Below are 17,484 nucleotides of genomic sequence, written 5' to 3' on the forward strand. Positions count from 1 at the left end.
TGTTTGGCGTCAAGCGTCTGCTCTTTTGTTGCTTCGGTATCGGATCTGGGAGGCAGCACACAAAAGAGTAAAGAAAAAGCAACAAATGAACAATTGACTCGAACAAAGGACGAAAGGGATCGGATTAGCAAAATATTGAGATCCGATCCAACAATGGTCACCTTTGTGTTTGGTCAATGGAGATACTTGAAAAAATTCGTAATTTCTCCGCAAAATTGGATTAAAATTATGAATTATTATTATCCTTATTTTTTTTTTCTTTAAATTTAATTCATTTAACACAGAGAAAAAGCAAAATGAGATAAATTCGGACTACTGTTTGATTTTTAATTTGTGTTTATGTATTTAGCATTCTTTTTGCCAATTCTTGCATTTTTTTTTATTTTTATTTACATTTTACTTTTAAGAAGATGTGTGGCAAATTTATAATGATAGCGCCAACTTGGTACAAAGCAAATATCTTTGTCGGTGTGTGTACATTATTATTCGTTGCTGACGTTTATTATTTAACTTAAAGTGGATGGAAAAAAAATAATAAAGTACAGAGACCAACCTTTTTTATGAATAAAACATGATGCTGTACAACTGAAAAAATAAATAAATTTAAAATAAGCAAGGAATTATGTAGTAACGAATGTTCATAATGAGACTCGCTGTCGTTTCGCGCACAGTACGAATGCAGAGAGTGTAAGTAAGAAATAATAAGAAGAAGTAAGAAGCGCTAAATTTATTTCATAATGGCAAATTTAAGAGTAAGCCACCGTTTCTTCGCTATTTACAGTTTTTCTCTTCTACGAAACGAAGTTTATTCTTCTGATTAAAGAAAGAACGGATTTGTGTATAGTAAATTCTTAACGAGTAGATTTTCTTCGTAAATTCAAGTGTTGCGTGAAAGTGAAGATTTTTAATGAACATTAGAAGAAAGTTTTTCAAGCAAAAAGATTTTTTAAAGTTTTTGCTTAAAATTTGATTGTTTTTACATTTTTAGAAGAATTTTTTAAGATAAAAATTAAAAAAAAATATTTTAATGAAGTTTGTTGACTTTTTATTAAAAATTAATTATGAAAAGTTATAAATTTATTTATTGTTAAATTTCGATTATTATTTTTTTTATTAATTAAATTAAATTTTATTTATAAATAATTTATGAATAATTTTTGTTTAAAAATTGATTTATTCCAGATTTTTAAATATTTTTAATTAATCATTAATTAAATGTTGAAATTTAAAAATAAAATTAAAAATTTATTTTTTCCGCCTATATAAATTAAAAGATTAAATTAAATTATTAATAAAATAAAAAAATCAAATTAAATAATTAATTTAAAATTAAAATTTAAAAACAAAATTTTTGGCAATATTTTAAAAAATTTCCATATAAATTTTTTTTTGAAAACTGTGATAAAAATGACTTAAATGTGTATTTTATTACAATTAAAAATTTAATTAATAAAAGTTTTAATTTAATAAATAATTATTTAATTTATTTAATTTTATTTTATTATTTTTAATTAATTTCATTTAATAAGATAATTTTAATTTTAATTATTAATTTTGTATGAAAATCAAGGTAAAGTTACGTAAAATTATTATTTTTAATAAAAAAATATAAAATTTAATAATTATTTTTCGATAAAAAGAAATCTAAAAAAATTAATTAAAATTAAATTAATGTTAACCAAATTAACATTTTTTTAAATTAATTAATTCGAATAAATATTAATTTTTTATAAAATTTATTTTGTTTTAAAATTAAGATTAAGTTACGTGAAACTGTTATTTTTTAAGAAATTTATTTTCGATACAAAATTTAAAAGAAATTAATCAAAAGTCACCTGAATTCAATAAAATTGCACTTTTTCACGAATTCTATATTTAGATCTCGTCCAACTTTTTCATCTCACTGCTCTTCTAATTGCTCCCATTACATATTTAGACGATGACGGCAGCAATGACGATAACCATAAACAACGTCTAAGTACATATCTTGCAATAACAACAACAACAACAAACTTTTCTTGCTTTGATTTTATTATATTCAAATTTTTCCCTCAATATTCAGTGATATAGAAAAAATAAATTTACAATGCACACATCATCATCATGCAAAAAAAAAAAAAAAAAAGATGCGTTACAATTAAGAAATAATAAAGTAATAAAATGTAAAACAATGTAAAAATACGAAAATTTCGCAATAATTCGCAAGTACATTCGAAGCGGGAGATAATTCAATCGCAGCTTCTCTTCTTGGGCAACAACAACATCATCATCATATTTCTAAATTTGTTTCTATCAAACAAAAATATAATAATTGAAATGTGAAACAAAAGAGAAATTTCGCAACCAATTTGACGTCGAAAAAATCCTCTTGGCAAAAATCTAATGGATTAAGACATCTTCTCTCTCGTGCCTCGGCGGCGGCGGAATAGATAAGAGGTGAGTGTGAGGTATTCATGTTCAAAACGGAGAAAATAAAAATTAAACCACCCGCAATCGCTTCATATACGCGAATGACTAATAACAGGCAAACAACTAGTTATTGCATGCAATTAATGATTAAAATGTGTGCTCGGCGAGAAACGTTGCGTTGGAGTAAAAAAGAAGAAAAAAGTACGCGTAGTAATTAAAATACAAGCAGTAAACGCGAATACGAAGTGAAACTGTGTGTAAACATTTCTTTTCTTCTGTTGTGTATTTTTTTGTACAAAATAGAAAAAAAATAACAAAACAACTTGAAGCAACATGTGTGCGCTTAACACCTCGCGCAAAGCCACTTCGATTAATTATTGAGCTATTTTTATTGCAGTCGCATGAGATTTAAATTCTTTTTTTTGGGACATCTTTGTTCTATGCCGGTATTTTAAGCCCAAGCAAGTGATGAACAGAAATGAAGACATAGCCGGAATTTTATTGCCCCTATTATTAAAAATAAAATATTTTGTCAAAAGTGCGGTAATTTTCAAAAAGGAACAGATAAAAAAGATGTCATAAAAGAAGAACCAGTTTTCCGAAAAAAAATAAAAGGTTTCACGACAAAAACAACAAATAAACCAACAAGCAAGCAAAAAAAAAATGGTCATTTAACATATTTATACGAAAGAAGAATTCTAAGAACAAAAAGGGTGCAAGTTTTATTACACTACTATTCGTTCGTGCCTTCTTCCATCGCATGCAACGATTTCAATTTACAACTTGATCCTTTTATGATTATTATTGGACATATCATTAGACATTTTTTCCGGCGTTTTTTATTGCAGGTCGTATTAAACCAGTTTTAATTTTTATTACTTTCAGAGACTTTGAGATGAAAATAAAAAGAAGAAATTCGTTTTTCCAGAAGCTGAGAGGTTTGACCACATTTTCTTTATATAAAAAAAAATAAAATATATAAGAATGTTCTATATAACGACAACGACGACGACGACGACCAAATAAGCGACAAATCGACCAGAAGTCGTATGTCTCCAAAGAGCTTGGTAACGCCCTATTTCCATATAGGCGAACATTAGCCAAAGAAGAGACACATTATATTATTTGTATTTGTCTCCTTTTTTCCATAAACATACGACACAGCGGTGGGTATATAGGCGAGAGAGACACACAACGACGTACGACGATATTTATCCAATGCAATGTTCTGTAAAGCACACTGTACAATATTGATGGTTATAACAAAAGTATATATCAACAATTTTTGTCTTTTTACACACACTCTCACACAGACACACAGAATGCCGCACATACAGTAGCATATAAAAATATTAAAAAGAATAAGAGTGTAAAGCAACAACAACAAAATACGTTCAATATGTTTATTTTTTAGTTTTCAATGTTGTTACAAATATACATAATCATATCCAAACGACGACAACGACGACGAATATTTCCCCGCCACAACTTTATTATGTATCATTGCAACACGTAGCGTCGTGTAATAATATAAAATTTTGTCTTTCTCCCACTTCTTTTTTTATTCCAGAGGATTTTTCTCTATTATATGATAGTCACCTCGTGTCGCTTCGTCGTCGTCGTCGTCGTTTACACACATTATTAAATTGCATCTGCACGACGAACGCAAAGAATTGTCAACGTCGAGCATAGAATTATGTTTGTGTGAGTAACAAAACATGTGGAAATGTGTGTTGTACAAGGAGAAAATCATACGTACCTATACAGAGAGTATTTGTGTCGTCGGCGACGTCAACGTCGTTTTTTGTTATACAACGTACGTACGTCGTTCCTCCACCCTCTCTCGCATTTTAGATTTTCTGCTTCTGCTGCTGCTGCTGTTTGCAGGCAGTGTGTAAAATTTTTCCATACACAATACACGATGTTTTAGTCTTCAACATACATCTTATCGGACGACACCTGACTTTGGACTCTCTTCGTCATTTTAAAAAGTTCAATATTTGATTCAGTATTATCTGAACTTGTTTGATGAGCGATTGTGTTAAAATTAAAAAAAAATATATTATTATTATTAATAATATATAAATATATCACATCACAGAAATATAGATTTAATTACAAAAACTTATTTATAGGGCCACTGTGTTAAATTAATAAAAAAAATAAATCATCAATTATTTGTATCAAAAATAATTTTTAAAAAATTGTCCTTTAATTAAATAATTAAATTTGATAAAAAAAAAAAAAAGAAGAAGAGCAAAAAAAAAATTATCATCAAAGTGACACAAGTGACAAAAAAAAATAATAATTGAAAAAAATACAAGTATAAATTACATGAACAAAAAAAAAATAATTGAAAACAGTTAAACATAATTAATTGAATTGATTTGAGTTGACCACCTTTGAGAAAATAAGAGATATAAAAAAAGAAAGGATTTACCGTGAAACATCAAGCAAAGTTATACAATTAATTATTGTGAATTGTTATTAAACGCTGTTATTAAACATAATAATCATCTGCAAAAATTACAAGGTTTGTTTTAATTTTTATTATTTATTTTTTTTTATTATTAAATTGAATCTGTTAATTCAAAATCTAAGTTATAAAATTAATTTAAAATTTAAAAAAAATATATAATTATTTTAAGTGATAAGAATGTGATAAAATTCAAGATATATTTAGAAATTATATCAAACTTTAATATTTATCATATATGTGTTACTTTTTCATTAGTAACTTAAATTTTTTGTAAACAAAATTAAAGATTTAAAAATATTTTTTAAAATAAATTGAACCTTATTTTAGAAGTTTTCTTAAAAAAATATTATAAAAATAAAAAAAATATATTATATGATAAGTTATTTTAAAAATGTCACCATTTGTCATTTATGCAATTATCATATTAGAATTTTAATTAATAAATTTTTTAAAATCAAATTTAATTTAAAAAAAGTAATTTTTAATGATGATTTTTATGAAAATAATAAAAAAATAATCATATATCAAAAATTTTAATGATAAAATAGAAATTTATAACTTATTTTTTTTTACCAAAGTTATCATTTAGATAATGAATTTGAATTAAAATTTAAAAAATTCAATAAATTAATACTTGAATAATTCAAAACTTACCTGTAAGTAATGTCCATCATACAAACAAAACAATAAAAGTTATTCGCAACTCCGTCGGCTTAAATTCGCGTTTTATTTATTTACTTTTGTTTGAACAAATCTTATTTTATTTTAATCATTTTTTTCGTATTTATTCCCAAGACTTTAATATAACTGTCACTTTTACTATTCATTGGTTATTCATTCATTAATATTTAAGAATTATTACTAAAAACAAAAGTTACGAACAAAAAAAGACCGAAAATTAACATAAACGCATAAATTAATACAAAAAAAAAATGAATAAAGTTTGTTCTAGCTTGACATTATAACTCATCTCCCGTGTATCGGGGCGAAGAAATATTTAGTCATAAAATTTAACCGATTAATATTTTAACATATTTTGTGGTCTGGTGACTTGAATGAACAAACAACAGCCAAGATTAAAGCCAGGTTAAAAATTATGGCAAAGGAAGGAACATTGTCGCTCTTTTATAATGGATTATCATCATTACTTATTTTTTAATTACCTGTCGAACGTTTAATATTTCAAAAAAACGAGCAAAAAAAAATATTTTTTACGACACATTTTTTATCTTTTTTCGGATCTTTATCTCGCATGCGACGTTTTTTTTCAAGCACAATGTGTGATCTGACAAAAAAAATCTGAACCAGATTCTCCAATAAATTTATGTAAATTATGAAGGAGGTAAAAGGTGTCTCGATTTTTTTGTGTCATTAATAAATTTAAGAAAAAAAAAATACATAAAATTCTTGGTAGAAAATTTTTTAATAGTTCCAAGGAATTTTTGTTTGTCAAATAATAAAAAAAATAATCGGACCACAACTTTGTTATTGTAACAGACCATCACAAAAAAGATGAGACGACAAATTTTTTTTTGTCGACGACGACGACGACTTTGACGAGCAATGTGACAAAAATCTTGTGACATATGCATGACACGATGAAATTTATTGGAATATTTATAAGCGATCGTGAAACAGCATGTGATCGATCGACAATGCCGTATTCTGATTAGTCATTTAATACAAAAAATTTTATGAAAAAAAAACGTCAAACGTTTATAAATCTTTAAAAGTTACCTTGTCAACCGATTTCTTACGTATCTTCGTCTTGATTATTTTTTTGTAGTCATTCAAAGTGTCACTTGTATAATTTTTTTTTGTATTATTCTCGATCAGTCTGTGCCTTAATCACGACAAAAGAGACGTACAAAGATCAAAGTTATAATTAATCATGAGATCTGTGACATATCACAAATAATCGGTAAATGATGACGGCTTATGAAATACGTTTGTTCGCTTTCCAGGAACTTCTTTTGAAAGCATTTGAATGTCAAAAGTGCATATTGCGGCAAATTAGCGTTGTTTTTGGGAATGATATGTCAGGAATAATTGATTGTGAAAACAAATTTTCTTTCCAATTTTTCATTTTTTTTGTACGAAAACAAATAATTTGAATACTTTCCCCGCCACAATTGCCCAAAAATTGCACAATTTTCTATTAAATGTGTCTAAACACACACACAACAATTGAAAAGTGTAAAAAAATAAAATAAAATAATTTAAATAATATATTTTTTCAATACATAAACATTATTTTTATTATTATTTTTTTAAAAAATATTTTTTTTTAAGTTTCTAGTTACAAGAAAAGGCTGCATTTTACATCAACGTGCTATTTTTAACTTTTTTTTTCTGTTAATCATCTACACTTGAAGTGTTTTTGTATTAGTGCAATTTTATTCGTCGCCGTTGCTGTTGTTGTATGCCAAAAGAATTAACCAGTAAACACGTTTTTTAAATCACACTTGTAAAAATATACGTTATATATGCGTTCATGCCAATCAAATTAATACTGTTGTTGGTGCGGTTATTTTATATTATTATATTAACTGTATGTGTGTGCGATACGCGTTAAAACAAAGAAAGACACCACACCACTTGTCTTTGATTTTATTCCATTTTTAGCTGTGATTGACTGATTTCCTTGCAATAAATAAAATAATAAATAATTCAATATTATACATGATATATAAAAAAATAATGATAATAATCAAAATATATATGATTATAATTTAAATATATTATATTTATTTTGATTTAAAAGAATTTATTTTAATTAATTTTTTATTTGTAAAATATTATTTCCTTATAAAAATAATCAGCATTCCAATTTTTTTTTGTATTTTGTAAAAAAATAATAAAAAATGTATAAATAGGTACAAATATCGGGAAAGAGAAACTAGTTTTTTTATACACCTTATTTATTTTGTGACCTTGCATTGCCTTGTAGGTATTGCATGGCGCTTACAACCAACTTTTTTATAAAAAAAAAAATAATAATATAAAAAAAAGTTACCGTAATTGGAATTTAACATAATTTAACGGAAAATGACTACATTGAAGCCATATTGTTTGATTATTAATATAATAATTTTAACTTTATATATCATATATGTGTAACATAACAACACAATATAATCATAATGATCACAAATATTAGCACATTTTATAATTTTTACACATTTTCGCCGCTTACTCGTTCAATGGTAACCGTTTTTTTTTTCATTTTTTTCTGCCAGATCTTCTTCATTTTATTTTTTTAATACTTTTTTTCAATACAAAATAAAGTAAATATTGTGTTTACTTTTTTCATTCACAATGTTTCAATATGTATATATAATATGTTTGTTATTTATAATTGTGGGTTGCAAAAAATAAATGACAAAGTAAGTACACGATGATTGTTTTGCAAAAGCGAGAAAGCACCACACACCAGTCCGTCACCATGTGCGACAACGCTCCTCATTTCATGCTACAATTGTAACATAACAATAATGTGTAAAGAGAATTAACATTTGTTAGTTAATAAATGGACATGCGGAGAGACATGAGTTACTTATTAGTAGAGTGTGACATATTTAATTATTATTATGAGGTATTAACGAGCCATTTGTTTACTCTTTTTTTATACATTTTCATAAATTGACACGGTAAATATTTGTAAAAGGTATGTTAATTGTCACTTATCGTTTATTTCATGTCTTGTATATATGATGGAAAAATTTTATTTTATTTTTTTCGGAGATGTTTAGAACGATTGTCGTCAATTAACGTCTGAGTTATGGTCATGCTTAAGCTTCCAGAAGGAAATCTAGACACTGAAAAGGGTTCTTGGCATAAATGTTTAATGAATTCCGAATAAATATAGAAGGGAATCGAGAGTCAAGTATATTTATTTACAAGATTATGCATATAATGTTTATCATTAGTATTAGAAGAGAGCAAAGATTGTCTCAAGGGAACTAGATAAAAATATTGCTTCAGGATGATAATTGAATAAATTTCGGTTCTTCATTATACTATTATCATTTCTTCTTTACTTTTTACTCTTGTGCCATACCCCTTTTTCTTTGTATTACACAACATATATAATATAATATATATAATTCATAACAACAACATATATAAACGACTTTTCTATAACTTTTAGGTAACCGTAAATTGATATACAAACAAAGCAAAAAAAAAACACATTTTTCGCAAACTATACCAAAAACCTAACAATAATTTGATACCTTTTTTCCCTCTTTTTCATCATATATAAATTTTATTTATTTACTTTGTTCCATGCAATTACAATGTACACACGTTTGATTCATTACTTATTGATTTTCCGCAAAAAAAAATAGTATGTAGTAACAGTAAAGAATACAAATTAACAACAACTACAACTTAAAAGTACATTCATCAACAACATATATCATATATGTATAACATATATAAAATTATAAACTAAAGAGTTTGTTACAAAAAGAGTTATAGTCTAATAATTTTAATATCACACAACATTAGTAGTTTATTATCGGAAGACACAAAAAAAAAATGAAACGACTGGAATTGTGTGCGGAGGTGGTGCAAAAATAATAATAATCATTATTATAAACGACTGTAAAACATGCAGCAGTAACAGCAATAGCAGCATAGAGTTCTTTAGAAACAATTTTTTTGTACAAATTTTTAAAAAGAAAGACCGACGGGAATTAACATACATATTCGCATATATGTTACATATTTTGACAAAGAAAACCATTTCAACCACATTTCGAGATTTTATTTAAATAAAAAAACGACACAACGGCGACATATACAAAAGACTGTTTGTTATACTTTTTTTTTCGTATAAATGTGCGTGACATGAGATAATTTTAAATTTTTAAATGATGATTACCATTATCATGTAGTTTAAAATGTTTGAATACCAAGAAGAGATTTAATTCATTTTCTCTCTTTTTTTTCTCAAATTTCTTGATCTTATAATAATAATAATTTATTTTATATAAAACAGAGTATTTATTTTATAACATTATTAATCTAATCAAAAAACATCTTTTTTTATTTTAAATATTTTTTTTTAAGTTGAACAAAAAACTTGTTTATAATTTTTTTGTGAATTTTAATTGATGTCAAAATAATAACTTTATTGTAAAAAATTTTTTATTTATAAAAAAAAATAAAAAATAAGTATTCTCCATGATTGATATCAGAAAACATGTCAAACATGTCGCTATTGGTCAATTATATAACATACAATTTATGCAAAATAGGCGTACTTACAACTTAATTTATTCAGAAAAATACTAACGTAACCCATCATTAGTAAAAAATATGCCCTCATATTTTCTATTACACGTTTACGGATTAAAAAGGGTGCATTTTTCCCGTATGTGTGTGTTCCATAGATCACACATCGCAACATATGACATGAAAAATCGACATTTTATATATTTTTTTAAAAGAGAGAATTAATTTAACAATTAAATGTCTATCAAAGTGTTTGTAACTCGATCCATCTTTCTACGATTTATTTACAACGTGCGCTCATTATTCATTCATTTATGTCTTCCGATGTAAATATCATCAACTACTTTTTATACAAACCGAAGCAAGTAGCTGTAATTATAAGTTTTTATATTCGAAAAACCACAAATGAGTGCCTGCCTGCTTGCTTTTGCTTACACGACAAAATAAGTAATTCCTTTATAATAATAATAATAATCTTGTCGGTTGTTGCAGCGATTTTTTTTTTCACTACCATATCGAGTGACATACAATGAGATGTATTAAGAAAAAGATGACAATTTAGATGAGTTGTCATCATTTCCGTTTGATTCAGAGCATTCACACTTATTTTCTTTCATCTTTCGAGATGACGATGAATTTTGTAATGTTCTTTCAAGGCTCTTCGTGTCAAGTGTGTGAGGCATTTTGAAGGGACATAAACCAGAGAATGACGCGTCATGACAAACATTGATCTATATAATGCTAGAAAAATATACAAAAAAGACGAAGAAAAAAGTTTGTTGATGGAAAATTATAAAATAAAATTAAACATGTGTGATGTGATCTCCCAAATAAAATAAACAAAAATGTGTGTTGCTTCACGGAATAGTTTTGAAAATATATGTAAACAATCTAAATAAACGTAAAGTGAAGAATTAACAGATGTCGTAGTGTCAATGAATGTATTACAAAAAGAAATTCCTCATTTACTAATTGACGTTTTTTTCTCTCGTTTCTTTACAGATTAATTGCGATCATCAGCTATAAAGCGAAAAAAAAGTATCAACCGCAATGCAATTGTTATAACGAGCGACGACATCAAGTCACATTTTACGGTAAATTGAGTCTGGAACTATTAAATGCAAAGAAGCGTCGATAATAATAACGACAGCAACTGCAACCGGACAACGATCGAGAGAAAAACGAGTAATTGTAAACCACAAGAACTAATGGTTATGTCTCCTGGCAGACAGTTATCATCTCCCGGAGTTGCATCGTACCCAAGTAATATGAATTTGGGTTCCTTACATCAGTCACAGATTCAGTTAGCGTCGCAAATGCACCAAAAACTGTCGGGTTTAACGCCAAATCACATGAGCAACTTTTTCAAAAGTCCCTCGACATCGCCGAATCCCACCACCACAAACACGTCAAGCACGGACCGCAACATGACAAACAATCAACAACAGAGCTCACAATCATCCTCCAAAAGTACTGCTAGTGATCCAAATCCCCTGAATCGACTCCAAAACATGCAACCATTTGACTTTAGGAAATTAGGATTAGGCAGTTTTGCACGCATGAGTCCCGATACGCATGACGCCGCCTCCGATGCACGGCGTCAACCATCGTCACGCGAGTCCCGCAGCGAACACGAAGCTGCCATCAACAACCACGCGACAAATCTTATGAATTTATCGCTTGCAGCTGGCGGGCATCCGGGACTTCCGTTTTCGTTGCCGCCCTCGATGTCACTCGCAAACCCCTTGAATCATTCGGCAGCTGCGATGGCTGTTATGGCGGGACATCCGCTCGCCGCAAGTTTAGTTGCTCAATCATTCCCCAATCTCCTGGCGAGCCATCGGGAATTTCAACAACGCAGCAAATCGCCGATGATGCATCGCACAAAATCCCCCGAAAAATTGTCAGCTGAAAAGTTGCGTGAAATGGATCACGCTCTCAATCTTACACGTGAACCTCCAAGTACTTCAGCATCGCGCCAATCGCGTTACAATCCATCATCATCCTCGAACAGACCGCAATTTCCCGCGATGAATGGACAAGGCTCACGGAAATCACATTCCCCGAACAAGAGAAATTGGGGAAGTTTACCGCCAAATTTGGGCACACAATTTATTAATCCAGCAACTGGCAAAAAACGCGTGCAATGTAACGTTTGTTTGAAGACTTTCTGCGATAAAGGAGCTCTGAAGATTCATTTCTCCGCCGTTCACTTGAGAGAAATGCACAAATGCTCCGTCGAAGGTTGCAGTATGATGTTTAGTTCACGTCGTTCTCGCAATCGTCATAGCGCGAATCCAAATCCAAAATTACATTCGCCCCATTTGAGACGCAAAATCTCGCCGCACGACGGAAGAAGTGCCCAACCTCATCCAATGCTTTTGCCTCCTCCGCCTGGCATGGGATTAGGAGCTGGTATGAATCCGTTGCATGCGTTTGCTGGATTCCCCATGATGGGACACCCGAATGACTTGAGACACTCGCAAATGTCAGCGATGGATATCAAGGCACAATTCGATTTGCACAGACTGGAAAAGGAACGCAGAATCAGCAAATACAACGAGGATCAATTATCGACGAAGGACAGTGAACGCTCAGCTGACGACGGACAAGATATTAGCGACGATGATGAGGGACATTTAATTGTTGGAGACGACTCGATGTCGGGCTCCGAAGAATTCAACATGTCACGATCGATTCCCGATCTCGATGTCAGCGAAACAAACGAAGAACCACAAGACTTTAGCACAACGTCATCCTCTTCCGCGAACCGTAAACACCCAAAAATGTCAATTTCCTCCGAAGGCGATGACAATGTCAGCGACAGTAACGAAGACTCGATCTCGACGTGCGAACAACAACCCGAATCGCACATGGAAGTTGCCCAAAATGTCAGTAAACGCAAACGGAAGAGCATGAATCCGACAAAATGTGCAATTCCACGCAACAATGAGAACACCTCGGATAACGAAAATGCCGCGAATGAGGAAGCACAACCGCTGATCAAGAAGGCACGTTCAATGGGACCTGAAGACGATGATCGTATGTCGTCGCGTGCATCAACATCGCCTGCACCCTTGATTAAAAAGGAAAAATTCGAAGAAGATGAAGACGAACCAGAAAATTTATCACTCGATTTGTCACGTAAATCCTCAACGCCCAATGGCAAAGATAAAAATGCCAACGAAAAGTATCCCCGTTACACGATCGACGTAAAATCACCCGAACAACTCTTGGAAAATCCCGAAAAGCGAATCAAAGAAGAACGCCCTTCGTCTGCTGGCAGCAAAAAAGGTTTGGAAGCAACTCTTGATACAGCAACAGCATTAAAACGCTTGGAAAATCTCTCAAAAGGAAATTTCAACGATGCTATGACTCGTAATGCTTTACTTGGACCCCAATTTCCCCCCTTGAGCTACTTGATGAACGTTGCTCCGCCATCTCCGGATCACTCGCGTCCCTCATCTACGGAAGAAACGGCGCATCATGACGGAAATGAGTCAGATAACAGCGAACGTTGCTGCGAAGATCGACATATCGTCGAAGCAACCGACGATGACAAAGAAGGCGGACACAAAAAATGCACCGCATGTGGCAAACAATTCCAAAATCATTTCGGTGTCAAGTCACATTACCAAGACGAACACTTGAAATTGAACCACAAATGCGATATCGATGGATGTAATGCTGCGTTTCCCTCGAAACGTAGTCGCGATCGTCATAGCTCCAACTTGAACTTGCATCGTAAATTGTTGTCGACGAGCAGTGATAACAATACGTCATCCAATTTCGATGCAAAATTCCAATTTCCTCCGTTCGTGGGAAATGCCTTGCAAACGGAGTTTTTGGCACGCTTGTATGCCGATTCGCAATCGTTGCCCCTCAACTTGGAGGCGTTCAAGAACTTGCCGAATGCCACGGCGTTCGAACAACTCTTCAATGGAAGCCAAAGATTCCCGCCATCGCAGAATCCCTTTCTCTTTCCGCAACTTAGTAACTTGACTGGTTTTTCGGGTCTTCCAAATTTTGCCTCTAACTTGCTGCCTCACTCGCTGAACGGCTTTGGAGCTGCGCTTGGAGCCAACAGTGGGCGTGTTTCGTCGCGTTCCGACTCTCCCATGTCTGCGTGCTCGCCAAACATTCAATCGAATATTCCGTCGCCCGTATCGCAACACATTGAGGACGATCGACGCTCCGACGAGGGCAAAGCTACTGATGCACTCTCATCATGACCATATCGATTGGGGACAAAACTCTTAAATTAAAATGTAAATAACATTTTTCGGTAATTAAATAACAATTAAAAGAATATTTAGACAATTAAATTGTATACACATAACCTTTTAAAAACAATACGTATATAAAAAAAATTAAATTAAACAATGATATCGTGAACTTAGTAATTAAAAAAGTCTAAAGTGATCTCTGATAAATTCATTAAAAAAGAAGAATTGATAACAGAATGATAAAAAAAGTATTTCATTCATTAAATTAATATCATCGCACCATTTAATAAAAAATAAAAAAAAAAAAAACATTGAAAATAGCAAAATGTTCGCTGCTTATAATAACAACATACATCATCACTTCACCATCATCATCAATATTTAATACAATTAACACATGCTCAAAAATCCAAAAATTGAAACCGTACATTCAGCTTCATTGTAATCTGTTTTTAACGGTACATTTAATTTAATAAGTTTATCATGATAATAATTACAATAATAATATTAATAAAATAAGTTAAAATATGTAACATTAATATTATCATATCATCATATATCGTTTTAAAATTAATTGATTTAACATATAGAACGTTCTTTAGAAAACGTAACTTTTGTATAAAAACAAAAACAAAAAAATGTGCAATATATATTTCTCGCTAAAATATCATCATCTCATCCACATGTAGATTTTAAGTTAAAAATTGATCGAATTTCTTCTTAAATTAAAACTTAATTATACTTTAGATTTTATGTGATTTATTTTGGTTCCAATTTATTTAAATTATTGTATTATAAAAAATTAGTTTTAATAAATAAATGTTTAGTTTAAATATTAAATTTTCGAAAAAGTACTCATTCTGTGTATAAATAAAATTATTTTTTTTTAATAATTTCCAAATCGTATTCATTTCATCACTCAAAGAAAATAAAAGAAAAAAAATATTGCAATGTGTATACGATTTAAAAAAGGAAAAAATTAATAATTGTATATAATAATGCATTTTTGACTGAATTTAAAAATAAATTGTAATAAAACTGTAGAATGCATAAAAAATTAAAGAAAAAAAATATTTAATACAACAAATTCATACTTATAGCAATAATTTTAGGCAGTTTCATTAAAATCGTTATAGATTTTTGAGTAAAAATTTTTCTTGTTATACTTCATCTAAATAATAATAAAATTAAATAAAATATGTTTACAACAAAAACATCATTAATTATAGTTAGTTAAAAAAATCATGATAATGAAAAATTAACAAAAATAAAATAAATATAAAAAATCAATTAAAATTTTGGGTTTTTACTGAATTTCGCTCGAAGGTTGATCATGTTCTCAATTATGGTAGTTAAAGGTAAAGTATATGATTTGCTGCAAATTAAAAGGTTGAAAATTGACAGGTGCAATATTTTTCGATGAACAAAGTAATAAATCTTAAATTATTTATAAAGAATCAACTTTTAATTTTATGTAATTTTTGAAACAAATAAAAATTAACAATTTTACTATAAAAAGTAATTTTATGAGTTGTTCGGAATAGTTTTATAAATTCTTTATATTTTTTTTCATAAAGAAAATTGACAACTTGACACATTTTTTCTTAATTAAACGACTTTTAAACAAAGCTTCAACTTTTTTTCTTTTAAATTTTTCATTGCAGCCCATTATGAAAAATGTCAAAACTCAATTATTCACACAGAACTCAATATTTAACGTTGTGCATGTTACGTGCTTAGCTCGTTTGACCAGTAAGTTGAAATCACGACAAGCACCTCCCATTCAGACACACAAGGTTCACACACATTTTCAATAAGCCAGCAAAAAAATATCGAATCGAACGATTATTACATGATCATTATCGACAAAGTTATTTTATTATATTTTATTTTTCATGTTATACGTTTTTAATCATATTGATGCGATATGCGAAGAAGTTAGAGCCAATTAGTGCCTTGGTACAAGAAATTGATTAGTTTCAAAGTTTTTTATTTATCACTCTCCAAATCATCACTCGACTTGTAAAATTATAATTTTTATCAGTTGTAATTATAATGTTACTTTGTTCGAAATTTGTTGGGAAAATTTATTAGAAAAGTTGCAAGAAAAAAAAATTCATCGGAATAATTACACTTTGAACCTTACCATCAAATATAAATTAAATCAATAAGAAACATTTTATTTAATTATCGTGCACTTGCTGGTTCTATGCTCGGCGTCGTCGTCGTCGTCGTTCATCCGCGAAGAGAAGTAAGCGAGTCATAATAACAATAAATAATAAACAAACGCTAATGCTGTGCCCGTACGTGTGTAGTTGTGTCGTGATCCATTCATTTACTACCTCCTTGTGCATCAGCATCGCGGATATATTAACGAATAATGAAAAGCGGCAGGTGATCTGTGTTATCCGTATGATAATTTTATTTTAATCGCTTGATTTTTTAACATTAATAAACTTCTTGGCAAAATTGTATATCTTTTTAATGTTTTACAGCACAAAACATTATACGATGATGACGACGACATTGTGTTTAATAAAATAAAACTTTTTTTTCTGCTTTTCACGAAGGAGTCACGTTATTTGTCTGTAGTGATGTCTAATTTCATGCTTTCATCTCTCTTTCTATCGCGCCGAGTTGCAGTAGAGCAATATAAAGCGAACGCTGAAGAAAAATAACAAATGATTAGTATGTTATGATCCGTTTCTCAGAATGGATGGAAAAACACGAGCAAACAACAAAATCGGATAATTATAATATGGCGTTTCTAAAATAATTTTTGTTTTTAAAATAATATATGTGTGCACACTGCATTTTATCTAACTTACAAACTACAGCAAATTAAGAACTTTTTTACAAGAGATTTTTGATAAGAGCAAAACTTTAGCGCATTTCTCATTTTTCTTTCGATTTTATAGTTGAAACAAATAAAAAAGTAACTTTTTAAGACAATTAAATTATTATTTATTAATTTGATTCAAAAAAAATAAAAAAAAATTAATTCTTTACATTTAAAAATTTTGTATTTTAATTGAAAATTTATTTTTTGGTTAATATTTGTATATTATTTTAAAATTTATTTTATTCAAATTTATTTAAATAAATCGTTTTTATTAATTTTTTGTATAA

General features: G+C 29.4%; 1 protein-coding gene across 1 annotated transcript; it reads left to right on the plus strand.

Moving 5' to 3' along the window:
- Positions 1-4,847: 4,847 nt before the first annotated feature.
- On the plus strand, positions 4,848-14,454 carry LOC134838191 (zinc finger protein basonuclin-2-like). The gene is made up of 2 exons (XM_063853667.1): positions 4,848-4,942; positions 11,132-14,454. Exon 2 carries the CDS (start codon positions 11,248-11,250, stop codon positions 14,359-14,361), a length of 3,114 nt encoding a protein of 1,037 aa, XP_063709737.1. The 5' UTR covers positions 4,848-4,942; positions 11,132-11,247; the 3' UTR covers positions 14,362-14,454.
- Positions 14,455-17,484: the final 3,030 nt, after the last annotated feature.

Source organism: Culicoides brevitarsis, chromosome 1 (genome assembly GCF_036172545.1).
Source record: "Culicoides brevitarsis isolate CSIRO-B50_1 chromosome 1, AGI_CSIRO_Cbre_v1, whole genome shotgun sequence".
Classification (NCBI taxonomy): domain Eukaryota; kingdom Metazoa; phylum Arthropoda; class Insecta; order Diptera; family Ceratopogonidae; genus Culicoides; species Culicoides brevitarsis.

Excerpts from the sequence above, each read along its gene's own strand:
- LOC134838191 (XM_063853667.1), top strand. The coding sequence starts at position 11,248 with ATGCAAAGAAGCGTCGATAATAATAACGACAGCAACTGCAACCGGACA.